The sequence below is a fragment of the Pyrgilauda ruficollis genome, unplaced genomic scaffold (genome assembly GCF_017590135.1).
Source record: "Pyrgilauda ruficollis isolate IOZ18807 unplaced genomic scaffold, ASM1759013v1 scaffold22, whole genome shotgun sequence".
NCBI lineage: Eukaryota > Metazoa > Chordata > Aves > Passeriformes > Passeridae > Pyrgilauda > Pyrgilauda ruficollis.
Genome location: NW_024521428.1, coordinates 4,760,116 through 4,787,114, shown reverse-complemented (window position 1 = coordinate 4,787,114; position 26,999 = coordinate 4,760,116). Strand labels below are relative to the sequence as shown.

The 26,999-nt window shown below is 35.8% G+C and overlaps 1 protein-coding gene across 3 annotated transcripts in view; it reads left to right on the top strand.

The window, feature by feature from the left end:
* The window catches only part of TMEM131 (transmembrane protein 131), a 92,190-nt gene that overhangs the window by 37,024 nt on the left and 28,167 nt on the right, over positions 1 to 26,999 (top strand). For all 3 annotated transcript variants that reach the window (XM_041468463.1, XM_041468464.1, XM_041468462.1), the window contains exons 5-19: positions 8,786 to 8,909; positions 9,806 to 9,922; positions 10,809 to 10,931; positions 11,591 to 11,671; positions 14,248 to 14,398; positions 14,555 to 14,611; positions 15,519 to 15,580; positions 20,516 to 20,624; positions 22,454 to 22,562; positions 23,274 to 23,427; positions 23,533 to 23,703; positions 23,979 to 24,089; positions 24,176 to 24,310; positions 24,731 to 24,835; positions 26,033 to 26,119. In XM_041468463.1, coding sequence (XP_041324397.1) covers positions 8,786 to 8,909; positions 9,806 to 9,922; positions 10,809 to 10,931; positions 11,591 to 11,671; positions 14,248 to 14,398; positions 14,555 to 14,611; positions 15,519 to 15,580; positions 20,516 to 20,624; positions 22,454 to 22,562; positions 23,274 to 23,427; positions 23,533 to 23,703; positions 23,979 to 24,089; positions 24,176 to 24,310; positions 24,731 to 24,835; positions 26,033 to 26,119 — 1,696 coding nt within the window. The remainder of the gene's footprint in view (positions 1 to 8,785; positions 8,910 to 9,805; positions 9,923 to 10,808; positions 10,932 to 11,590; positions 11,672 to 14,247; positions 14,399 to 14,554; positions 14,612 to 15,518; positions 15,581 to 20,515; positions 20,625 to 22,453; positions 22,563 to 23,273; positions 23,428 to 23,532; positions 23,704 to 23,978; positions 24,090 to 24,175; positions 24,311 to 24,730; positions 24,836 to 26,032; positions 26,120 to 26,999) is intronic.

Sequence of the window (26,999 nt, the reverse complement as noted above, 5' to 3'; positions counted from 1 at the left end):
ACTTGTCTTACCATGAGCTTGTTACTGTGTATAGGTAGCTTCAATCCTTTTTCTTCCCAACAGTCAAAAGTGGTTCTGGAGTAGGTGTTCATGGAGCCTCTGTGCGTGATTGACTGTGTGTTGTTTGCACAGAGTAGCTTTCAGAAATCACCTCTATACAAAAAAACCCAATGTAAATGTCACTAAATAACAAAGCTGTATGAAAATGCCTCATTTTACAGAACTGATTTGTACTCAGTCTAACAAAACTGTGGCTATACTTCTGATTAAAGACAGAGTAAGTCACTCTGCCCCCTTTTTCCTTCAGAATTTGTTTTAGCTTTTGGTGTTGTGTGATTTTGTTGTTTTATTTCCTGATGTCAGTAACCAGTCCTAGGTAAGAGAATATTGAGTTTCTAAACTGAATAGCAAAATATCTCATGGTAAGCCCTACTCTACTGCATCTCTGCTACAAGAAAATTAGGTTATAGTTAATAAATTATTTTGGTGAATGCAGTATGAATTCAAACTTGTAGAGCAGTGTGCTTTTTGTTAGAGCTATTGTAAACTTACCTTTTGATTTAAGTTATTTTCTTTAAAAACTGTAAAAGTTTTCAGTTCATAGTAATTCCAGACTTCGATATTGGGAATGTATTCTGTGCACCTTTTTCTACTATCAATAAATGTGATGTTCTCTGAGGTATCTTTTAAAGGTTGTCTAGAGTTTGTATGCTTATGCTCTGAAGAAAGCTATGCATGCTTTTTTGTTTTGTGGACTTCCAAAGATGATTTTTCCCCCCTTGCTGCAGGTAGTTTCAAGACAGTACCATAAATACTTCAAGTCATTCTTCATTATATTTTGGCTTTTTACATAAGCTGTTCTTGTCAAAGCTAAAAGCACTGAAGAAATAGTATAGATCTAATACAGTGTTAAAAGTAGCACAAATCTCTTACTTGGGAATGGCTCTGTACAATACATGGAAACTGCACCAGGGGGATTGCTGCCTTCTGTCAATTAAAATAAATCACCTGTGTGTTAGATCTTGATTCATTATGTGTTCCTTCTTTGGTTTGGGTGGCTTTTTTGGTAGCTGTATATTGTGAATTCATCTCTTGTCATTTAGGTTATAGTCTCAGGCAGCAATCCTCTTGTGATTTATTAAAACTTAAGTTGCCAAAAGCAGTTTTCAAAAAAGTTTCGATATGGAGCCCCAAAGTTTAGTTTAAAATCTGTGAACCAACTCTGAGAAATGCTGAGTAACTCAGCCTTTGGTGGGAACAAGCTGCAGGTGCCAAGCACCTTGGAAGTCAAATAATGCAGATTTAAGCTTTTGAGTTTTTGCCTTTTAAATCAGACAGGGTTTTCACATTCAAATTCTGGCTTTTCTGTCTTTGCTATTTAAGGATTTTAAACAGGCATAAAATGCATGTTTAGTTTCTGAATAAGTACTGTACCTGAAGGGTGTTTTTTAATAGGTAGCATGTAGCATTTAGTAGACCAAACTTGTTCCAAGTTCATGTTTATGCTGAGCTATCAACCCGTATCATACCTAGGCTAAAGAAAGATCTAATATTTATTTTCACTTGTAAGTCAAGACATTCTTCCCGTGACATTTTTGGTGTGCTACGAGTGTGTGGGTTTAATCAGTTGTTTCAAAAACATGCCAACTTAAGCAGGAGTAATAGTTAATAAAAGTTACTTTATCTAAGGATCTCAGAAAATCAAAACCAGTATTAAGTTGATAAATATTTGCTATAGACACACTTACTGTATTCCACTTGGAGATGAGATTACAATGGCCTTCTATTTCTGGTTTATAACAGTTGGAGGTTTTTTTAATGCTGTTTTAATGTAAAGCAAACCATATTTTACCACTTTGAAGGTAGTCCAGGTAATCTCACATTTATCAAAAGAAATGCATGCTGTATGTTAGGATATGCAAATCTTTAGCTCACTTGAAGAGATCCTAAATGTTCTCTGTATACATTGAGCCTCTGGGAATGGGATAGAGCTGAGGCAGGTTCTCCCATATCACTGTGCCAGGGGACTACTTGGACTAAGTCTGGAATACTCATTTGGTTATTTAATATCTAAGCCTCTTTCTTGTGTTTCTGAAGCAACACCAATATTTTTCTGGAACAAATTCTGCAACATTTTCAGTATCAAAGATTCAGGGCTTTGAAGAAAACAAGAAGAAAACCTTACACCTAAAGGCAGCTCCTCAACTACTTGACTTTTTTTACCAGCATTCTGTTCCTTGTATTCTCTTTTAAATGTTACTCTCCCCTGTTGTTAAATGGGAATAACTGAGGTGTTCTAACCTGCAAACAGTAATGATTACTGTTGTTCTCTGTAGCTTTGGGAGTTTGTTGCTCAGAGGCTATTTTGGCAGAGCCCTCATTATCTATATGACTTCCTCTGTTTAAAACAGGTCTTCATATTGGAGATCTTTCGGATGGCCATCTGGGGTGAAGGCTGAAGAATACTTTTACAGAGCAGTTTCTATTTAGTTCTTGCACCTACTTTGTGGGAGAATGTGGATCTTCACAGATCTCAATACATTGCCTTTATCTTTGTTAATTCAGTTCTGACAGTATCAAAAGTGAAGTTTAAGTTCTTTAACTAAATTTTTTGATAGAGGTACCTTTTGATAATGGAGCACTTGTGTATTGAGTTTTTTAGGATACTACCACAACATAAGCTAGAATTGCTTATCAAAAAAATTTTTAAATGTGGAGATATTTTAGATGAAGTTGACATCCTACCCGTGTTTCATAGAAATGATAGGTAATGTATGAAAATATACTTCTGGTTACAGTAATATTTTAATCCTTGATCAACATATTCTTCTGTGGTGAATGGAGGTTCTTCTTGCTTCACTCAATTTGAGCAAGGTCCCAATCTCAGACAAAATTTTCTCTTTAGTAGGGCAGGATTCTGAAGTTCTTTATTTCAGTTTCATATTGATAATCTCATTTTGCATTTCCTTTGAAGTGTTTTGATTAGGGGATTTTTGTAAAGTTTTCGTGTTTCTTGTTTGCGAACTCTCATATTTGGCAGGATATTCTTTGAAGGCTTAAGCTGGGCTTGAAAGCAATTGCTTGGCAGTGTTCAAATATTGAGGCCTTCTTGCAGGTGTGGAGACCTTATGTTACTCTAAGTAATGTAAGGGACATGCTTTACTTTAAGGACAGGATAGTGTCGGAAAGGCTGTATTCTCCAGATTTTTACCCAATCATAAACCTGTCTTAATATCCCTCCCTTTGAATCTAGAATCTGCACTGCCTACAGTTACTCTTCTAATCACATGAACTAAGAACAAGAAGACAGATGAAAAGGGGGCATTTAGAAAGTGAAGGTGTATCATGAATGTGCTGTACTGCAAAGTAAACAGATTTATACCCTTGTAAGGCTTGATGTAAATATTAGGGGAGGAATAGTGTGGTAAGGGAATGGAAGAATGATATCGTTAACAGTTTTGCTATTGGAAGTTTTCTTGAGCTGAAATGTTTGAGATGAAATCATCTTTAGTAGTTTGCATCTACTAGATATACAGTAGATATAAATATCCTTAAAGCCATGGGAGTCACTTGAAGTAATATAAGGTTGATAGAGGTTTAGCAAAATGGTCTGTTTTCTCATGAACTCTAATCCCTTATACAAAAAATAGCAAAGAATTTTAGCAACTAGAGAATTTATTCAGATCACTGTTGTTCCTACATTTTAAATACATTTACTTAAAAGTAGGTTGCCCATAATGTACATCCAAATGTTTACACAGTACATTTGATACACTTGGAATGTGTGAATTTGAGATTGTTGGAATTTTAAAGAAATATTGCTAAAGGAAACGTCATTTCCCTTGGAGTTTGTTGAATGTGAGAAATTGTTGACAGTAAATTGACATTTCATCCAGATCTGCCTCAGGTTTTGTTCACATATCATGCTAGACTGCACAATGCTGCTGAAAGTTCATTACACTCCTAGATTCATTCCAATCACACTTGGTGACATGGTTGGATAAACTCTACTACTTGTGTATGTGGTTTTGATAACTGTTTGGAAAAGGCGTGATTTTGTTGCATGGGATCTACATTAGATTCCTAACTTAAAATGGGGCACTTGCTCTATTTAGTTACATTGACACCACCTTTTTGTCAAGTCTAATGTCAAAGAACTTTCTCTGTTAAAGTCAGAGAAATCTGGAAATTAAGAAACAACCAATCTATAGATTAGTATATATACAAATCCAAAACCCTTCTGTTTTCTTTTGCTTTTCTGAGTTGGAGACATGTTGAGAATGCAAATGTATGTGCTTCAGCTACTCAACTTCAGGTAAAGAAGCCACTTGCCTGTGTCACTCAACTGGTTTTGTGTGAAGCAGGAAGAATGCGGTACTCGCTAATTCTCTAGTTTTGTGTGTGATGCAGGCTTCCTTTCTGTAAGGAAACTAGTGTTTTCTTCAGGTTGAGGCACAAAAGGCATTCTCTTTCAGTCTCTGGAGGTAACCTTGTAAGACCAGCTCGTTTTGTTTCTTTTAATTAAAATACCTTACAAGTCAACACCCAAGTTCGTATTGTTGGAGCTTGCTCAGTCTGATCTTCTGGCTGGAGAAGCATCTTCATTGGTTCAGGAAGTTCATGGGCCTAGGAGAGCATCCAGGGCACATGACTTTATATGCTTTCCACATTACTCTTCTGCCTTCTAGGCATCTGTTATTCACCCCTGTCTGATAGAACACTGTATGACAGGATACTGATTTAACCCTTGTGACACTTCTGATATGTTGCATGACAACAAGTTTCACAATTTTCTCCGCAGTTACCAAAGGTGCTAAATGAAAAAAATACATGGGGGAAAACATGTCAAATTCTCAAATGCACAAGGAGTTTACCAGAATTGAATACTGTGTATATTTATCTATATTCCCAGCATTTCAAAATGTATCTAGGAAGCTTTTGATTGACTTCATTTCTCTCTCCAGTCTCATTCGAAAGAGTAAGGGGTGGAAGAGGAAGAATATATATCTGCTGAATTAATATATTTTGCTTTTGAGTAATAGATTTGTATCAGTTTTCATAAATCAAGTGAGCATTTTACAAAGGTGCTTAAACTATGTGCAGTAAGAAAAAAATTAATTGCTCTTTGAAAAGGGCATTTTCTCAATTTATATTTGCTTCACAATGAGTAGCTACATATTTTTGCCAGTCAATTTTGGGCCAGTAACTCAAGGACTCATCTCCCCAAAATTTGCAAAAACTTATTTCCATTGTTAAAATAATGTACCTTTTGATCACTGGAACTGCAGTGAATTCCATTACAAGGACATGCTTATGATGCACTGCAGGTACTAACTTAGACTTTGAAGAGTTGAGTTGCAGAAGTAAAGAACATTAGCACAGGCTTCTTTACTCATGTGACCAGGCACCTCACCCTTGTTAATTAGCATCTTCTCATCTAGGTTATGGTATCAGATTTTTTATCAGTGTATGTTGACCTTTTTATGCAGGGACAAAGAATCAGGAGCCAAAATCTTACATGCTTTGATAGTTCATGTTTGCCTGAAGGTCTGTGTCTATACCAGCTTCTCACAATGAAAAGTGCAAGCTGTGACTGCTCTGGGAAATTCGGCTCTAAAATTTGGCATCAGCTGCACCCATACTTGTGCTGATCACTGTGGTTTGATAATCTGCAGCTTGGAGAGCATCCCTTATGAGATTATTGCTTGGTATGCAGGTTCATTAGAGGTGTCTGGTGCACATTGCACTACCTGGATTTTACCATGTCTAATGGCAGAAAAAACAGGTGAGGTTTATGAGGTCCTATTTCTTTATAATTTGGGTAACATCACACTTAAAGAATATAAGGAAAGCTGTATCTCAGCCAAATGTAATACCAGACTCACTGTTTAAAAATTAGAATTATCAGCAAAAGAGTAAGGTAAAACAAAGTCCTAACATCAGAATTCCTTTTTAGTGCCTTCTGCCTTTATTACCTATAATTAAACTGTGGTAGTTGAGTCTGGAATATGAAATTAGTGAGTTATGGTGGTGGTTTCCCAGTTTGTTTTTATAGACTTGAGCCTCTCAAACAGATGTATAGTCCCTTTTTTTCACAACTGGAAAAACATGAAGATTGTTAATATTTGAAATATTTCCTGGCTAATGAGTTTTATTTGCAAACTACCTTTCTGACATAAGCAGACTGGTGCTTTGCTATTGCCAGTTCATTCAAGATCATTTTCTTGGCTGTGTGATGTTTCACACATGATGCATCATAAGTGTCACTGATATCAACTCTGGTCTTCAGTCTTCAGTACATAGCTCTTTCTTTTTAGAGACCACAGAAGATACACCAGTCATGTCATTTGCTCACATATAATACAGTGATTAAAATCTACTCATCTCTCTCTTCTTGCTGTTGTGGTTGGAAGGAACTGTTCAGTTTGAGTCTAGCTTTTGCTGCCAAGTCGTCATATGAAGAGTGATTGGAGTGCTTTGTTACAGAGTAGGCGGATGACTTCCCCTTCTTGATGAGCTGCTGAATGTGCTCTGGGGAGGAGAAGTACCCAAAAACTGCACTGTGGCAAGCAAAGGAGTTGCACTAAGGCACTGGGAGCATGTCTTCCACTAAGGAGAGTGAAAACTTGTAGTGAGAACTACAGAACAGACAGCTGATCCTCAGGCTACAAGAGCTTTCTTCAGTGTTGGAAGAGATTGACTGTTTTATTTCTTTCCTATTAAAAAAAAAAAAATTGGTGTTGGTAGAATCTGGGTACTTCTTTAAGGCTTGACCGCTTTGTCTAAACAAGGAATTTGCTGCAAAAATGTTGACTGGTATAGAAGCTTCTGCTTTTCATAGTTACCAAATAGAAAAAATACTCAAGGCCATCTGTAGTGACATCAGTGAAAGAATGTTTGAAGCAGTGCATTCATAATTCAGGGGATGCTGGGTAACTCTCTATCAGCAGCCACTTTTCTTGCTTGTGGATTTGCATGTTTGTTTTTATGGTGGGATTTTTGGTGTAGGTGGGGGTAGAGAGGAGAAAATTTGGAGGGCTGGCTCTCACTTGTATTCCTCTGATCTGGTAAGCTTTTTCCTAGCGAAAGAACAGGTGCATAGGTTTACTGGTTTTAATTCCATTGATCAGCAGTGTAGCAGTTACAGTAGTTAATAAAAAATGTCAGAGCTGATAAACTATTTCCTTAACAAAAATGCCAGAGCTGATAAACTATTTCCTTTTCTGACATCCCCATGTATGCTAGCAAGAAATGAAAATATTTTCTGTTAGGGCTTAGCCCAGATGTTTGGTTTTGAAAGGTGAGAGAAATTGTTGTCTTTGTCACTGGTGAAGTTAGAGTCAAAATGAGATTTTTTGACAGCGTGAAAGAAGGATCAAGAACAAGTGTTTGCTGAAGGAGACATGAAATTAGGTGAACTCAGCAAGCAAAGAGTTTTACAGTGGCAGACTGCAGATATATTTTTGTTAGTGATTATGTCATTTTTTGATGGTTAATAATTGTGTCTTTGAATTAATAACATGGTCTTTAGCATCTGCTTCTTTAGCCCATGTTTCATGCATAGGAGGTTCTGTAACCACAATCACTTTGTAAATTGTGGCATAATGTGTTTGTTGTTGCTAAATTCTTCATTCAGTGGAGCCTTTATTTTACAACAAAGTGACATTGCTTAATCTGTTGAGATATATTCCACACTCCCCTCTGAAAAATGGTGACTGCAATAGCACATATTAATTTGGTCTGTTAAGGTTAATTGAGGATGGCAGAACAGCTGCCTCTTTCTGGTCATCATCATGCAGGTACTGCAGGTAGTAATTCTTACTGGTTTTGGTGTCCTTGCAGTGTTCGGAGCAACTGAAGTGGGAGAGAGTGCTACATGGACTACATGTAGCCTGAAAGTTAAGAATTACCTATTTTGAATTTCAGAATTCAAAATGCAGCAGTTTTTAATCTGTAAACTGCATGCTTTATTAGTGCTTTGGTGTTGATACTTAAAATGTATGGGTTAAAAGACATGAAAAAAATTCTGAAGAGACAGTAAAGTCTGAAAAATAATTGCTGAAACAGGAACATCTATTGTCACCTCAGCTGTTGTAAGCAAAAAGAAACTATCCAAAAGCTTGTCAAATAATTTGTTAGCATATCTTGTTACTGAAAACTTGAGTAGTTGTTTGAATGTGTGACTTCCATCTTAAGGTTCCTAAATTCTAGAATTTATCTTAAACCTTTTTTTTTTTTTTTTTTTTTTTTTTTAGTTAAGGTATTAATTCAAATACAATATAGAAATAAAATACTAGTTGCTGTACATGTCTGCATACTTAATTCTGTAGAGTGTATTATAAAATATAATACCAGAAAAATTCTGGGTTCTGGGTAAGACTACTTATAATCTATCATGGAAAAAAATTTGCATTTAGACTTTTGGCTAATGTATGTTCTGTTTATTTTCAGTTGCTGTGTACACCATAGAAATAGAAATCTTGGCTTCTTTTCATTCTGTAGTAAAAATCTGACAGTGGAATTTCATGAGCGTGATGCAACATTAGGTTAACCTTCAGGAAAACTAAGCAATAAAATAATGGAAAATATGTTAACTAAGTCATTCCTATAGGCCCAAGATACAGACTTGAAACAAGCATTAAATGCAAGCTCTGTTGTCAGTGTTCATCACTTTTACGCTCCTATCTGGTATAATGGGAAAAAAGTCCAGGGATTTATTTTAGATTCTAGATTCTTTATGCTAGATTTCTGACACTTTGTGAATATTTTCTCTTTATTTTGACAGGCCAGTTGGAATGCCAAAAATGGAAAAAGTTTACCTACATAACCCTAGCTCAGAAGAAACAATTACATTAGTATCAATATCTGCTACAACATCACATTTTCATGCATCGTTTTTCCAAAATAGGGTAAGTTTCTTTACTTTCTCAAAATTATTTTTTCTTCCTCCTCTCAAATCTGAATGGAAACTTCTCTAAAAGAGTGACTTAACTGCAATAATTGCACACCTAGAAGTATTAAGATGCTGCAGTTCTTTATCTCATATTGGAGCAAATTTGAACTCAGCACAGAAAGACAAGGAGTCTCGACTATGTTGGAGGTATGTATTATAATTGATGGTTTAACAGCAGATCTCCTTTGTTGCTGAAGTGAGTAGATTTCCTCAGAGCACTTACAGAAACAGACTGTTCCTATAAATTTTGAGTACTCTAAGTGACGTGAAGTGGTGTTAGTGTGCAGTAGTCACTCCAGTGTACTTAAGAGCTGTAAGTAATTGTGATACAGGAACTTGCACATTCAAAACCATGTTGTCAGCAGAGTTTACTCCTAACCACATTGCTGTCAGATAGAGTCCTCTTTTTAGTTTCAGTTTTGTTTGCAGGGCCTGTGGCTTAGCAAGAGCCATGTTAACATGAAAAAATTCAGAAAACCTGTCTGGGATAAGCAACCTGTTGCCTTTATGGAAGTCTTGTAGCAGTTGCATTTGAACTGTTAGTCTAAAATATTTTTGTGATAAGCTGAACTCTAAATTCAGAATTCAGTGCAAAAATTCAATTAAATATGATCCTGCATTAGATAATAGTTTGAAATTAATGCTGTTTTTATTAGTTTGTTACACATTTCATTTGTTTGAAAGTTCTACTTTTTTCTTTCCAAATCTGCAGTTGACTTTCTAACGTCAGTATTCCACAAAGGACACATGAGGATTTCTGCATCACAAAAACTATTGTTCATCTGCATGATGCAATTTATTCAGCAAACAGTTTTGCTTATCCCTCTGCTTGCTTGCTTTTATTTTTTCCAGAAAATTCTTCCAGGAGGGAATACGTCCTTCGATGTAGTTTTCCTCGCAAGAGTAGTGGGAAATGTAGAGAACACTTTATTTATTAACACTTCTAATCATGGGGTATTTACTTATCAGGTAAGAGAATTACATGCTTTTCAGAAAAGTGAAGTGTGAATGAGGCAAAGCAGTAGCTATTATGGGATGCATAACCATCCAAGGATACTTGCACAATAGTGGTGGGTTGTTGGTTTGGGTTTTTTTTTCCACCAACCCAGTTGAAGAAGTTTCCATCCCTGTTGTTTGTTGTAGCAGATAGACCATTGTAAGGATCAGTAGAGCAGTACTGTAAGCCAGATCAATAAAATTACATAGGATTTAAAATCCTCCCAATACCTTTTTTGTATGTGTTATTTTAGTGGCTCATTGTAGGGATCTAGCTCATCCTTTAGCTCTTTACTTATCTGATCCAGTGGCAAAACAATGTTACTCATTAAGCTGGCAAAAAATTACTCACTGGAGATTCAGAAAAATAATTCAGACAGATGAGAGAGACCAATAAGTGAAAAATGAGATAAATCCTCTTGTTGAAAGAATATAACTCTTACCATGACAATATCTTGCAAACAAAAAAAAAAACCAACAAAAATGCTTCCCAGTATAGCCAGTTTCATAATGATATGATTAAGGGAACATTTCATATTTCATTAGCCTTTAGTTGGTATCTATCTAGCTGTCACACTCTATTCTAGAGTGTCAGAAAAAAAGATGTTTTTTTGATTGTCTGTTTTTCAGTATATATGTAAGTAAATAGTAGAAATGAGGAATAGCCTGTAGCTGCAAACTAAACCAGTTTCTTTATTTCGGAGCTTTAGTATGATACTGGTTTTAAAGGCTTAGTTATAAGTATACTATTAAACTAATCAAAAAGAGTTTATGGTGGATTGCTGAAATGAGTGGGCATGTTAGGCTCTGCAACAATTACAGACAGCTACTTAAGTTTGTGTTTCTTTTTCTGAACCAGGTGTTTGGCATTGGAGTTCCGAACCCCTATCGATTGCGCCCATTTATTGGGGCACGAGTTCCTGTAAATAGCAGTTTCTCTCCTATCATAAATATCCATAACCCTCACAGTGAACCTTTGCAGGTGAGCGTAAGAGAAAAGTCATTAAATGCTCGTTCATGATATTAATCTGAAATTTTGGTTGTTTTTGGTGCTTCTTAAAATTCTGTTTGAACTTTAGCACTATTTGAGGTCATGTATTTCATATTAGAAGATTTTTTCCTGCTCAGATGCAAATCAGTTCTAGACATTTTAGATTATAGTTGCGGATCTCTTAATTTCCTAAATTGAGATTTTCCAGTGAAATTTCAGTTCTTAAATTAGTTGTAATTACTGGAAAATAAAGATTTAAACTTCACTGGTAATTAGGAGGAATACTGAAGCAAACAAACAGATCTTTTAATCCAGTGATGCCTCTTAGCTTCATCCTGTCTGGTTTGCACAGCATAAGGTGTTGTTTCAGTATACCCTAGTATGTAATCTTGGAAAACATTCTTAAGTTTGGGCAGGATTGATGTCTTTACCTAACCAAATTGTGATTCTGTTAAGTGATTCACAAACAGTAAAATGCCCTAGAAAGCACATGACATGTAGCACTAGCAAATGGCTACGTCAGCATTAATTTGTAAGGTATTCCAGAGGTCAAATAGTCACTAACCTATGCCACTGCCATGATAATACCTGATAAGTAAACAGGATCCCTCCAAGACTGAGTGCTAACATTTTCCTGTTACCCACCTCAGGTGGTAGAAATGTATTCCAGTGGAGGTGATCTCCATTTAGAGCTTCCAACAGGTCAGCAGGGAGGTACAAGAAAGCTGTGGGTGAGTAGTCATGTCTTGCAACATTCATTGTACTTGTTTGGAAGGCTTTGTTTTGATATGAGCTTAGGCTTTGGGTTTCTTTGGGTTTTTTTTACTAACTTTGTGTTTTGTCATGTAATCATTTAAAATACCCCATTAAAAAGTAAACAGTAACAGGGTCTGTTAATATTATGGTAGTAGGAGTTGAATGAAAAGTTTGATTAAGATAAGCCGTATGCATTGAGCTGTGCTGTTTTGAAATGTGAAGAATAAAATTATTCCCATTAGAATGAATTACACCTACCTGAGCTTTTGGTCCTGGAGGCCTGTGAGCTGGATCTAAGCCACAGAAAAAAAATATACATATTTTTCTGTTCGGTTTGTTCATTAGGTTTTTTTAGATTTGTCTTGGCTTTTTTGGTGGTGCTGGGGTTTTTTAACTTAAAAAGTTCTTCCTGCAAATTACTGTGAATGCACACATGGGGCGAAAATGAAACTAAACAAACTTAGGGAAGAAAAATCTATTATGGACTGCTAAATAAAACAGCAGTGTGTGTGACTGAAGTAAGTCCCTAGATCATGAGTTGAGAGTGGCTGGAAGCTTCTGGAAAATATGCCTACATGCATGCCCTGCAGCTACTCCCTACTCATCATGTCTGCTGCTAGAGACAAGGGTTGGATGGACTTCTGGTCTGGCTCATTAAATCTGGTTTGAAGTAACACATACTGATATCTTTAAGTGAAATAAAATTAAGAAGCATCCTGAAGGTACAGTTCTTGGCTCCATGCTGTATGTCACACCATTGGTAATGTCCAGCTAGATACAAAACCTATTTTCCTTTTCAGTTAGAATGACTTGATTTTTTGATGACTGGTTTTTGGTCTAGGAGAGACTTGAGAGCCATTGGGCTCCTAAGTTAGTCTCTTGCTCAAGTGTATCATTACAGTAATGTGACAGTTATATTTGTTTTAAGAGGGTATTTCCAAGTGAGTTACAAAGGACAATCACAATTCTTAATTCTTTTCTGGAGAAAGTCCATTAGAATGGCAGTATTTTAGTTTTAGGTACAAAAGTTGCAAGGAAATAAGTATTAACACAGACAACAACATTTTTAAAAAGGCAGTGGAAACTGATACTGAGGGTTAGATGTCCTAATGTTTTGACACTGCTTTGGTCAAATTGCATTGCTTGTAAAGATAGCCCTTTACTGGTTGTCAGGAGAACTCAAGGGGGATGTTTTTCAGAGCATGAAGCTTTTCAGCTTCTCTTGGCCAGGTTGTCAGTTAAGGCAATGATGACTCACATGTGAAAGCTTCCAGTGTCTGGCAAGGACTAATCCTCTTGTTTCCTCTATCCATCCATTTTCATCCCCACTGGTATGCATTTTCATATAACCATTGGTATTTCAAAACAATGGGGCAGCTTTAAGAAATAAGCCAGTAGGAGGAAACATACAGGTACATACATCATTGTATTGGTTGTGTCAAGAGCTGCACTGCAGTTAGAAAAACCTTCAAAGCAGCAGAAATTACTTGAGATATGGTGTTGATACTTTGATATATGGATATACATAATTGTATAAAATTGTTCTGATGCTAAATGCTTGAATGATTGGATAGAGCGGTCTGCATATGCAGGAGTATTTTTTGATCTGACCAATTTTGGATCCCTAGTTACACATATGGAAGAGTCAGATCACATCCTTTGATACATTAATGAATGGCTGCATTATGTTTGGTCTGTGAAAACAGAACTTGAAATCTTCTTACTTTGATATTAGCAGCTTTCAAAATATACATCTGCAGTCATTGTGCCTCAGAAAATTTCCAGTCAAGGTTTTCATATTCGGTTTAAAAACAAAAACCAAGCAGCCAACCAAAAATCCAATCCTCAGACCTTCTGTAATGTGATGAGGAAGACAATCTAATTATGGTATTTCAGCTGTAGTACTCAAGTTAGTCTTGTGCTGCAGCTGTGTTCAGAAAATACAGAAAGAGATGTCTTTTAAACCCTGAATGCAGATTAGAACTGACAGGTTAGACATGGTACAGCAACTGAAATTAGTTTTTACTTTCTCCTGTAAATTACATGGTGACTAATAAACATGGAGCTCCACAAGCTTCTAGCTGCATGGAGTTATGCACTCTTTTAGTTTGTGTTTAGCACTGCAACTGTATGGCCTGTGTCTGCTTTGGAGAAAAAGCACTTAGAGTATGCAAAGTCAATATTTGATATTACTGTCAACATTTTTTCTGAATATCTTTTGTTTGTTGCCACATTCTGCTAATGTAGTCTACTGTCTTTTTACCACAAATGGAATATGTAAAACTTAGAATCATAGAATTGTTAACTTAATCAAATGGGACATGAAAGTTCTCTTGCATATGCCTAGTTTTAATCAGTGTCATATTAGGTGATTACAACTATCCTTTATAAATTTAATGGTAATTTTAATTATATGAAGGCTATCTCTTCCTGCTATTGTAGCTTTTTCTCTTAACACAATTATACTCAATGCTTCTGTTGTAATTATTTGGTGTGACAGCTTTTTTTGTAATTACTGTGCTCTCATAGTTGTTGTTTGATTATTTATCAGGAAATACCTCCCTATGAAACAAAAGGAGTGATGAGAGCCAGCTTTTCTTCAAGAGAAGCAGATAATCATACAGCCTTCATTAGAATAAAAACAAATGCCTCAGACAACACAGAAGTTATTATTCTGCCTGTTGAAGTAGAAGTTACAACAGGTATGTGAAAGAGTGGTTGGGGTTTGGTTGATTTTTGGGTTCGTTTTGTGTTTTGGTTGGGTTTTTTTTTTTTTTTTTCAATTATTCAAATTAATTAACTCAGTGTAATAAGAAAATTGTAACTTTTTTTTTTTTTTTTTTTTTTTTTTTTTAAAGCACCAGGAATCTATTCATCAACAGAAATGCTAGATTTTGGTACACTACGAACACAAGGTAAACCAGTCTTCAGTTGTCAAAGTATTGATCAGGAATAGGGTGGGGAGGGGAAAGCCCAGTACCTTTGTACTGTTCGGGGTTGCCTGTGGAATGGTACTTTTAAAAAGGCAGATTACAACAGTAGGTCGCAATAGTGCACAGAGTACAAGCAAGCAATATTTTGCACACCACGTTGTAAGTCCAGTAGTAAGGTTAACGTTACACAGTTGCACATGGCTTAGTCTGAAAAGCATTTTGGTTCAATTAGTTTGTGAACTTGTGAAAATTGCTTCACTTCTGGGTAAGTCTTAATAATAATTTTCAGACAGGGAAAAAGTGAAGGTGTGCAAAGTTTTATGATAGGATCTTTTTTTTTTTAATTGCCTCTAACACATTTGGGCGCATAACATTTTACATTAATATTGTTTAGTGATAAAAAAGTAGTAAAACTACTAGTGATCATAAAGTAGTAAAACTAGAGGTATTTTTTGAAATTGTAAGAAGGATTTATTACTGACAAATAGCAGTATTCATCTTCTGTTCAAATAAAAAAAGATAGCTTCTGAAGAACTTTTTCATGCTACTTCCTTAACATGTAAAGATTTTCAAGTAAGAGTAATTTCTTCTGAACATGGTGCATCTGAAAAAGTCATTGATTGTAGTATTTTTAGCCTGTTCACTTCTTAATGTGTTAGAAATATGAGTGATAAGCTGAAGCATGTAATACCTACAAATATACAAAAAGGCAGTTTTGTGTCAGATTCTTGGGACTAGTTATTTTGACTGGCTGTTCGGTCGTGTTAGTGTAACTTCTTAACACTGAACAGTGGAGGTATATAAGAAACTAGCTAGTGTAAATGACTTTACATAAGATTCACATGTTAAAATAGCCTAATACACAGGTGTGTTTTTTGTTCTTTAACAGATCTGCCAAAAATTTTAAATCTGCATTTATTAAATTCAGGAACAAAAGATGTGCCAATTACAGTAAGTTTGATTTCTTTGATTTTGAAACTTTCTACATAGATTTGCTTTTTCTCATAAAAATTGATAATTCACAGGTTTACCATGTACTGGTCAGAATTAGAAGCTAGGTGATGTGTGACTGAAAATGTAATTTAATAGCAGAGCAAATAATTTTTATGCATGTTAAAATTAATTTGCATCATAGTCTCCTTTGAATGTTTTGAACAGCATTTTTTGGCTGTACCTGCAATATCTGAACCTTTGGAAACTTTTATACTTGAGAACACTAATTCATGTTCAGTGGGTGAGAGATTAATACGGAGTCTGTAAGATTCTTTGTCCTCATCACATTTGCACATCAGTGTGTAAAGTGGTTCCCCAACATAATTTTTTAAGATAAGCCAAGAGTAGCTTTCAAGAGCTGCCTGTAAAATTACCCTTTTTTTCTTGAGCTTATCTGCTTTGTTGCTTGAAATAACAAAAGAACCCAAACACTCTAGGGCCCTTTGGAGTAAGACCACTGGAGCTGAACATGAAGTGCAGCCAGCTTCAGAATTCTGGCATTTGGATTTTCTACTTTCTGTTTTCATTTCAGAGTTTTGGCACCAGTCTGGTAATCCGCCTTTGCTCATTCATACCTTTTTCCTGTGTGATTTTTCTCATTGCCCACTATTTTTCTCACTTCTTCCTTCTTCCCTTCCTGTCTCCCTTCTTTTCCAGATTTAGTTGTGTAGCTAGCTATACCTTGTTCCAGTGCACTTCACAAAGTATTGAAGTGTTGAAAAGGAACCAGAGGAGCCAAAAGAATGACTGAAGGATTGGCAAATGTTCCTTACTGAGATCTTAGAGAGCATCTCTGTGTTTATAAAGCTTGAAGCTGTAACTATGAGGAACAGTGATTTAATAGTAGCGATCTAGCAAAACCTTAGGATGCTGGAAACTGAGGTTAGATGAATTTAAAGTAGAAACAGGAAACATTTTTAGTGATGAAGATAAGTTTTCACAGTGACAATAGACCATTGCAGTGCTTGCTAAGCTGTTATTCACTAATAATTTTCAAGACAAGAGAAACTTACAGTATACTGCAAAAAGATTTTATTTCATTGAGGCCCTGATGCTTATTGCAACAATGAGGTCAGGTGATCCTATAGGAATCATGGCTTTGTAAGCTATGGCACAACTTCTGTAGAGAGTTTTAAAAACCAAAAAGACCTGTATAGGTATATGATTATTTTTTTTGAGAGCGTTGGTAAATTCAATAAATTATTTTTCCAGCTGTGTTTGCATGTTTGTTTTCTTAGATTTGACAGTTTGCTTGTTGGTTGGATTTTTTTATTTTTTAAAATGTGCAATATGCTTGCTGTGTGCATTGCAAATAACCATATTTTCAGACCATCTGTATCACTTCTAATACCTGGTTGTGTAGTGCCTAATTTATACTCCTCCATTTAAAAAAATACCCAACACCATCCATTTTTTTTTAAGCTATGGTCTTTGGACTATGGGCTGTAAACTATAAATACCAATCTAATGGAAAGCTGTTACTTGATAACCTTTATACATGTCATGACAAAACTTTTCCAGAGAATTTTTTTTTTTTTACTGTGTATCAAAGCAGTTGATTTGGTATTTTTAAAGCCTTTGGGACTCACTTGTGCAAGGAAAAAGCTACCACACAGGTCCAGACATGATGTGTTTTTCAGGGTATCACATAGCACATTAAGTCAATTGTTCTTTTCATTAAGGGACATCTTTGTTGGGAAGTTTGTAACCTTTCTAGCTTTTGAAGCACTTTGTGAATTTCTGCTGCTGTGCCAATCAATGAATTTCAAAGTGGAAAGCAAGAATTTCACCAAGAAGGGACTTGATGAATAGCTTACTTCTAGGAAAGCTTGACAAATAGACTTCTGACCCTTTAGAGCTAGTTTAAAAGTAGTGAGACTGACTGTGTGACAAATTTCATCTTAATGTCAGAAGAAAAGGCCAAGGCTATATTTAGCATATGTTTAAGCTGGGTGCTGGAGGAGCTAAATATCTTCAGGTCATCAGTGTGTGAGAGACTGCTAATACTGTTGCCAGACTTGTAGTTGTTCTGCCTTTTAGTACTTAGTCATGCTATGGTCCAACAAACTGGTTAAGGAAAACAGGGGCAAATAATTTTCTTTTTCAAATTTTAAAACTTAGATTGTTGAATGCTGTTTTATCCCTTCTCTATAATGAAAATTTCATGTTTCCTTAAGGCACTTTAAGCCTGTTTGACTGCTAAAAGCAAAGGGATACTTCAAAACTTGAGGTCCTGATCATATTTGATGCATGAAGAGCCAAGGACTTCAGGACAGCCTTAGTGAAGCTGAATTGTATCAGTTTGAAAACAAAAGTGTTTGTGTAAGAAAGTATTAAGTTCTGTCCCAGTTTTAAATTAAGGATTAATTTCTCTTAGCAATCTGCAAGAAGTAGTTTGTTTCTGTATTGTGTTTTCATCTTCAGATTTGGGTGCATGCATCTCAAAGTTATTGAGGATTAGAGTTTAGTAGTAGTTTGTTCCATGTTCTGGATGATTCTTCATGGAGAGAGTGAACTTTACTTAGTTAGGTGTTTCTCTGTTTAAACACAAGACCAAGAAATTTTTGACAGTTGTGTCTGTAAAAGAGAACAAAACAGTTCAGAGGTGGTTCTGACACTGACGGAACCAGCCTTAGTCTGCTACCTGTAGCCACAAGGTTTTTTCATCTGTGCTAGGTGGGCAAGACAAAACTAGGTTCAGGAGCCTTGTGACTGGTAAGCAGTTTAGATAAACATGTGCCAGTCTTCCAACCCATACTCTTTAGTTTATTAGAATACATGTAGCCCAAGAGTCCTTAAACCTTCAAAGTCTTTCTCAAGAACTCCTGCAAAAGCACAGAGTTTTAGCCCCTCTTTGTGTCCTTTAGAACATTTAGATTCTTAATTTTCTGCAGTTATGCTAAATATTGAGTGTGTCTTCACAGAGCAGGGTCAGGAGTCTTGAGTGGGTCATTCTGTGGGAGAGCGAAATGTTGCTGAAGCATGTCTAGTTAAAATTATTCTTCCCTACAAAAGTTGCTGTTGGGAAATTTTCTGAGAAAATTGGTGGTATTATGTTCTTGATGGAACTTGTTTTGTTGATGATTTTTCATGCATATTTCAGGACAGGTTTTACTTGAGCTTTATTTGAAATAGGTTGAAATTTGAGGAAAGTGACATTGAAAGGATTTTTAAGGATGTTTGGTTTTTTCCCTAGTTGTCTTAATTTTGTATTTCCCTTTATAGAATGTAATCAAGCAACAAATGGGAAATGTGCATTATGTAATTGAGAAATTTTCAACAAAACAGTGTAAATTCCTTCCTTAACTAAATTTTCCAGCTGTAGACATTTTGAGTAAATACATGTAGGTTTGTTACACTTGTGGTTGAAGAGATGCACCTCTGAAACCTGCCATTTTTCTGGTAACAGGCTATCCTTTTGAATATTTCCAGTTTGATTTACTGAATGAAATCAGCATTATTTCAAACCAGTAATTAAAGAAAGCATTTTGTGTGAAAAGAGCTTCTAAAAAGATTTATTGTCTCTGTCATCCAGAAGTTGTGAACTTTATCACAGCTTTGATTTCATCTGCTTTAGGAGTTTGGTTTTTTTTTTAAGATGTGTCAGGATTTTAGTTTTGTACTGTGGATCTCATTAGAAGAAAATTGAGATAGTTATTAGTTGATTTATGAAGGGAAATACTGAATATCTGCACCCCATGTGTACAGATATGGTGGTGGACAAAGGTCATTGCTATAAATCCAAAATCCAAAACTTCTGGTTGAGTTAACGGAGATTATTCATTAGCTGCAGAAGTAGTGCTGCTTGTTCCCACTAAAGGATCATGTGGTCTGCAAAACTAAGTTATTTATGCACACTTTTATGACTTTAATTTACAATCAAGGACAGCTTGGCCTGAACGAACTGTATTTGGTTTGTACCACTAGCTGTCTGCCTTGCTCATCCTAAGAAAGGCTCAGCTGCTTTTTAAACAGGTGCTAAACCTCTGCAGCCCAGCAGAAGGTAAGGCAGCACTCATTTCAGTTTTCTTAATTCAGCATCCTGTGATTTGCTATGGCTTAACAGCTGCTGAGCAGCTGAGCTGTTCTTAAAGCAGGAGAAGACAGCTGGGGAGGAAGAATCATGGCAGCCATCCTAATTTTAAGCAAAACAAGAATAAGAGCATTTAAATGCTTCATGCCCAGTTTCTCCATGGAATCTAGATAGAGAGTTTGCTAGCAATCTTTATAGAGTCTTCAGATGACATGGAATCCCTTATCCTGCTGCATAGCAATGAGTACCTCTACAAATCAGCTCTGGCTATTAACTGACACAATAGCTCTTCCAGTGATGCCCATTTACTTTTTCCCTTCAGTTTAAAACAGAAAATCCTAAGATGTAAAGGGTGACCTTGTAAAGTGTTAGTCTAGAACAGGTCTACAAAATGTTTCTCTATACATTTAGTTATTTTTTTCTCTGCAGAAAATGGGATTAGAGACAAGGGAGATGTCTATTCTCTCTCGCAGTTGCACCAGTCAGTTAACAGCTTTGTTAGTGAGTGCACCAGAAACAAATAGCCTAGCTATTGTAGCCCTGCTGCCTTAAGAATAAAAATTAAATCTTAATTTAAATCAGGTTTGTTTTCTATTTTATTAATACATTTCTGGCCATACTGCCACTTAATTCAACATCCCCAGGGAGACCACACTGTTACCTCCTTTTCTGTATATTGACTGAGTAATTTGTAGGACCTGAAAAAAATTGTATAACCACTTGTAATGCTTCTTTCTTATAGGAAAGACAGACAGACCTGTAAGAGCTTGACCAAAAGTAGTTGCAGTTCTATCACTGTGAAAAGTTTCACAGCATGTTAGCAGTGATAAATTTACAGATGCTTCATATTTTGTTTGCAGAGTGTTAGACCTACACCACAGAACGAAGCGATAACAGTATATTTCAAGCCCGTTACGTTAAAAGCCTCTGAAAGTAAATATACCAAAGTTGCAAGCATTAGCTTTGATGGTAAGTACTGCTCCTCTCTTCTTAGAACTTGTCAGGTGCTTCTGAAAACTTACTGAAGTTTCATTGATTATTTTCACTCTCTTAACAAAACACTGTTTATAATTTTGAAGAGAAAATGGGATTTTCCTATCTGGAAAAGGTTTACAGTTCTTCTGAACTTCAGTTATTTCTGGAAGGATTGTCTTTGTTTATGATCAACAAGAATCTTAGACTGGTAAATTCAGATGAGGAAATAAGGTATTCTTAATTTTTCTGAAAAACAAAACTGTATTCTTATGTTAAGGCACTGATTATTTAAATGTATTTTTATTTTAAGCACACATTTGTTTTTGAGAAATCCTAATAAACAAGGTAACAAGTACAAGTTAACTCCTGGGGAAATTTCAATTTCAACAAGAAGAAATTTTTTCACAATGAAAACAATCAGCCATTTAAATAACCTCCCCAAGAAGGGGTGGATTCTGCGGTGTTGGACACTTAAGATCAGTCTGGCCAGGGTGCTGAGACATCTTGTTTAAACTGTACTTCTGCCAGGAAAGGTTGGACTGAGTGGTCCTTGAGGTCTCCTTCAACCTGGTATTCTATGATTTTTCTCCTACATAGTGACTTTAAATACTGTGCTGACATTTTGTAGAAAGGCACCTCTGTTTTTATAAAGATAACTTTATAAATGATAATCAACTATAAGAATGGCAGTGACTACTCAGATGTTACTGCTTTAAGATACTAGTTGGTGATCTAAGTCTGTCTGCTTGGATTGCTTAAAAATGGCATCTTATGCATGCAATAGTTGTGGTAGACATAATTTTAGAAGTTGCATGGAAAAAGAGGAAAAAATTGATTTTTATTATCATTTATGGATTAGCACTTTGGAAATTTAATAGCGCATGGTTTCTAAAACAAGTGAAGTATACTTTAGCTTATACGTTCTGAAAGAGATGAATTCTGTCAACCTGAGGTGATAATACATTCAGATTTTGAAGCTGGTGGGAATTGTTATATGAGGCTAACATATGGTACTTCTTAGAAGGAATGGTGGTTCCTGGGAAAAATACCCAGTTAAGCTGCTTAATGTGTTTAAGGAATTGACTTGATGAATTCTTATCTGTGAAGCAGCCAGCCCTTAATATATGCAGTTTCAGCTGTCCTAATTACATGCAGGGGCTTTAGGGGCTTGGTGGCTTCTCTTAATTAATATTTGAATACCTTGATTTTTTGGGGGGCACAATTGCTATCAGGCTAACATTGCTTGTTCTGTGATCTTGGAGCAGATCTGTGAGCATCACTCTTGGTGCTTGTATAGTTTGAGTTTTTACATGGATTCTTTTTATCTTGTTGCAACATTTAGCTTGTGTTTAATTTCTTCATTGTTAAGAAGTTGTTACATTTCTGGCCCAAAGATCCTCTCAACTGCTAGTTCTGAGTGAGGGGCCCAGCAATCTCAGGCTTCTGTTCTGTTTGGAGAGGGATAGTTTTATTCCATATTCTTAGTGGAGACTTCATCTGGATCCAAATTATCCTCTGGACATGTTCAAGTTATTTATATGACAGCAACAATCAGGCTTCCCTATTGTAGAAAAGCTTAGTAAATCAGGCAGGTCATCTAACTGGTGTTAAATGGGAAGATTTCAGAATTGGGATCTCTTGTTTCGTAGACTTGAAACCGTGTGAATTTGGTTATTGGAATTCCCTTAAGCTCCACTTTTTTCCTTCCACAATAATTAATTTCGGGCTAGGTCTGTGGTTTCATTCTTCCATTTATACTAGAATAACTTAATGGATCAATTTTTGTCAGCTTTAACAAACTTCTTATATTCTTGTGTGTGCAGCATCAAAAGCAAAAAGAGCATCACAGTCTTCTGGGAAAATAACTGTTAAAGCAAAAGAGAAGAGCTACTCCAAACTTGAAATACCATATCAAGCAGAAGTGTTGGATGGGTAAGCTTCCAGGAACTGAACATAGTTCAAAAACTAAATGCTCTAAATTAGAGGGGAATATTCCTGTTTGTAAACAAATGGATGAGGTAGTCTTAGCCATTAATAAGTTGGTTTCAAGGCTTGAGTTAAAATTGACCTTAGTGAGTTGTTTTTCAGAGCAGCTGGAGACTGCAGATGAGACATTTTAAAAATGCAGTATTGGAAATATTTCTGCTTTTGCTGTTCTATTGGTATATGAAGGGTAGAGAAAGTACTTTTGGTTTTAAGAAAAATTTTGGAAGAACACTGTGTTTCCTTGGGTTTTGTTACTTATTTGCAAAGTATGGCTAAGTTGACTTTAAAAACATTTTGAATGAGGTGCTGTTTTATCAACAGAACTGGCAGACTATTTTAACAGCTGAAAAACTAAACCTTACCTTATGGGAATTTTTGTGCTGCACACACGTGATTTGGCTAATAAAAAATACATATGATTTGCAAATTTTCTTAATACTTCAGCACTTTCTTTTAGTCCCCCTATTATTCTCAGTTACATGTTTTCTTATTTGAATTACTTAGTTATTGACATCCCTGTAGTGCTGATAATACAGTCTCAGCATGCACTGGGGTATGTACCTTTTTAGCTGTTTGAAATAATGAATTATTTTCTTTGTGTAAGGAAAACACTTTGAGGAAAATCTTTATTTTCTTTACTCTGTTTTCTTTTAATAGTTATTTAGGATTTGATCATGCTGCCACACTCTTTCACATCCGTGACAGTGCTGCTGATTCTGTGGAAAGACTGATCTATCTAACAAACACATTCAGTTTTGCAGTCCTTATACATGATGTTGTGTTACCAGAAGAAGCAAAACCAATGTTTAAAGTAAGTCCCATTTCAGTGAATGCTTTTGCCTGTTAGTAAGTGCTTAAATGTGATGCACTTTTTTCAGCTGTAAGTAACCTTGGTCTTCATTGTTCACTGATCTAGGTCCAGAACTTCAGTAAACCAGTCTTAATTCCACCCAATGAATCAAGATATATTTTTACACTTCATTTTATGCCTTCCACATCATCTGTTCATGTAGATAACAATATCCTCCTTATCACCAATGCTTCTAAATTTCACTTACCTGTCCGAGCATACACAGGATTTCTAGATGTAAGTACTTTCCTTTTTTTTTTTGGCAGCTTCCGTCTAATTAGAGGTAGACTTCGTAGGACTCTTTAATTCTTTATTCTACTGTGGTGTCTGCTGAAAATTCTTTTTTGTTCCCTTAAAGTCTTTAGTTTTGCATAGGAAGTTTATTAATGTAGAATTTTGAGATTGTCATGGTAGTGTTGTATTAAAATTATTAATGTGGTTTTTAACGAGCTTAGAGTTTGAGCACACTTTATATTTCACTTATGTTAAAATACTTTTATCAATCTTTCTAGTACTTTGTACTGTCTCCAAAAACTGAGGAGCGATTTATAGATTTTGGCATATTGAGTGCAACAGAAGCTACCAGCATTTTATTTGCAGTCATCAACAGCAATCCAATAGAGGTGAGGATGCATTTATTTTTAGTTTATCTTTTAAAAAATTTACATCAGTGTTGTTGCTGAAAACAGTACCTTTTGTTCTTTTTAAGCTGGCTATAAAAAGTTGGCATATTATAGGGGATGGTTTGGCTGTAGAACTTCTAACAACTGAAAAGGGAAACAGAACAACAATAATTGCAAACCACCATGAGCTACAAAATGCTACTGCATCTGATCAGTCTTCAGTAAGTAAACCTTTCAATCCATTGCTTTAAAGCTAGATGTAGGAGGGTAGAAAAGAGACAAACCTGTGCAAGTTCTTTTAGTTTCATTTTGGCAGAGGAGAGATAAGAATTCTTAATTTTTGTCTGAACTTGAGTATGATAAAGCATGTAAGCTTCCTAAATTTATTTTAAGGAGCAGCATTATATTTACCCTTTCCAAACCTAACCAATCTCGAAACCCTCAGATGATGCTTGTTGTTAATCTGGGATGAGTGGAAATTTATTACCACAAGGGAATAGATAATTCTTGTGTTAGTCACTTATGTATATGAACTCATTGTTTATCACTGACAGTAGTTTTAAATGGATTTTGAGTCTGGTTTTCATGAAATTTCTTTTTGTTTAGTGGAATACATTGGTAACTTTTTCTACCATTTACAGGTGATTCTTGCATCAGGCTATTATGCAGTGTTCAGAGTAAACCTAATAGCAAAAGAACTTGAAGGAATTCATGATGGAGCTGTACAAATCACAACAGATTATGAGGTATATTTATTGTATAATAAATGAGTGTTGCCCAGAAGATCTATTTAGTCTTTAAGTGTTGTATTAGTGGACAGACTGTAGCATAAGTTGAGGTTGGAAGGGAACTCCAGAGGTCAGGTTATCTTTGCAAGTTAACCCTGCATGATACAACAGGAATGTTACTTATGCTTTTATTATGATTTTTGTCCAGCTTTCAGAAATATCCATTTAAATCTGACCTAATGCTTTGCAGTTTGGGTTTTTCAGTGGCATGACACCTCCTTAAAGCATCAGCACATGGATCTTGGGGCGTATCAAGCTCTGATAATGGGCTTCTCCATACGTTACCAGTTACTGAAACTAAGCTGTAATATCAGACATTTTTGTCCAAATGCAATGTGAAAGCTGTTTTGGAGAGTCGTAGAATCATTAAGGTTAAAAAAGACTAAATATCACCATGCCCACTAAACCATTCTGCAGCTTGCCACAGTTTGCTGGCAGTTGATGAAACAGAATCCTTGCACTGATTATTATGGAGAGAACAACTGGTTGCCTCAACTTCATGTGCCTTGTTGTTGCAGGAGACAGGGTCCAATGAATAAGGCAATCTGTATTTAATATCTTTGTGTGATATATGGAAAAAATCCCCAAATGTGACTCTGTGCTTATGAGGTCAGGAAATTTTATCACTGATTGTGTGGTTCTGATGGTGCTACAGAAAATGAGAAATTCCCAAATTCTGCCAGTTGATATTTTAAGCTTTCTTTTAGTATATCCACACATGTAGGTGACCCTTCAGCTACAGGTTCTGAAGCCTTTTATTTTCTTGCTTGTTACAAGTTATTCTACTTGTATTGGTACTTGAATCTCATTGCCATCCCTTCCAGCTACTTTTTCAATGTGTGTCTCAAGGTATTACAATAAGCTCACTGGGGAGCTTATCTTTTCAGTATACTTTTCTGTTCCATGTAGAAGAGAACTGAGGATGGCTGAGTAAAGGAGTGCTTCCTGACAGTATGCAGTTCAAAATACGATAATGGGTTGAAATCTCAATTCATGTTTGCGTTTTAAATGTCTATATAATCCTAGACTATATTAATTGTAGAATTTTAGGGTTTTGTTAGTCTATGCAATTTAAAAGGGGAAGAGGCATTTAAAGGCTGGAAATGTAAGGGTTTTTCAAATTTTTCTTGGTGTTTTTTTTTTTTTTTTGTCCAGATTTTAACAATACCAGTGAAGGCTGTGATTGCTGTAGGCTCATTGACCTGCTCCCCAAAACACATTTTTCTTCCACCTTCTTTTCCGGTAAGAGAGTTGGGGAGGATTAAATGTTTACTTGCTGTGCTTTTTCTTTATATGCCCTTTTCAAGGGAGACCACTGTCCTGAATTCTGTGTCAGATTGCTGGAGAGATTGTGCTACTTAACTGTTATGATCAGTTTGTCATTATTTTGGGGGTTGTTTGGGATTTTTCCACTATGTGTTCCAAGCATGAGTTGTCCCGACATCTCCTCAATAGCCCAATTGAATGGGATCTTGGAATACTCATGTAATGAGATAGATCACATCAGAGGAAGATAGGTCAGTCAGCAGGACTTCAGTGGGTGTTTGCCACATATTCCATCTTCCTGCTGATCTCCTGTGTCACAAATTCTTCTGAAGTCTTTTGCTACTCTTGAGGTCAAACAGTCATGCCTACAGTTGCAAAGGCCACTAGTTGCTTTTTATCTGTAAGATTTTTTTTTACTATATAGCCTCACCATTATATGGATACTTTTTACATTGAGTGCTACATCTAAAACTTCATTATGACCTACTTCATAAGCTTTTGATAAGTTAAAATAGCTTAAAGATCCACTTCCCTTTCATTCACTGGAGATAAAGCAGTTTCTGCATTCTCTATCTGAATCTACTAGAATTATTAGAAATCATTATCATTATGATGATTATGAAGAAGAATTCATGTGAAAAATGTCCCTTTTGAATGCCACATAAAAATATTTTGTTCCATGTTGGACCATAAAGAAGTAATATTTTTTTAATCTCCTTTGAGTTTGTTCCAGCTGAAATGGTTAAAGAACTTCTCAGTATTTTATAGTAATAAGCAGTCTTGTCAGCTTGATTTTTGGGGGAGCCTCTGTTTGGTTGGTTTGTTTGTTTTGTGATTTTTTTTTTGCTTTGGTTTT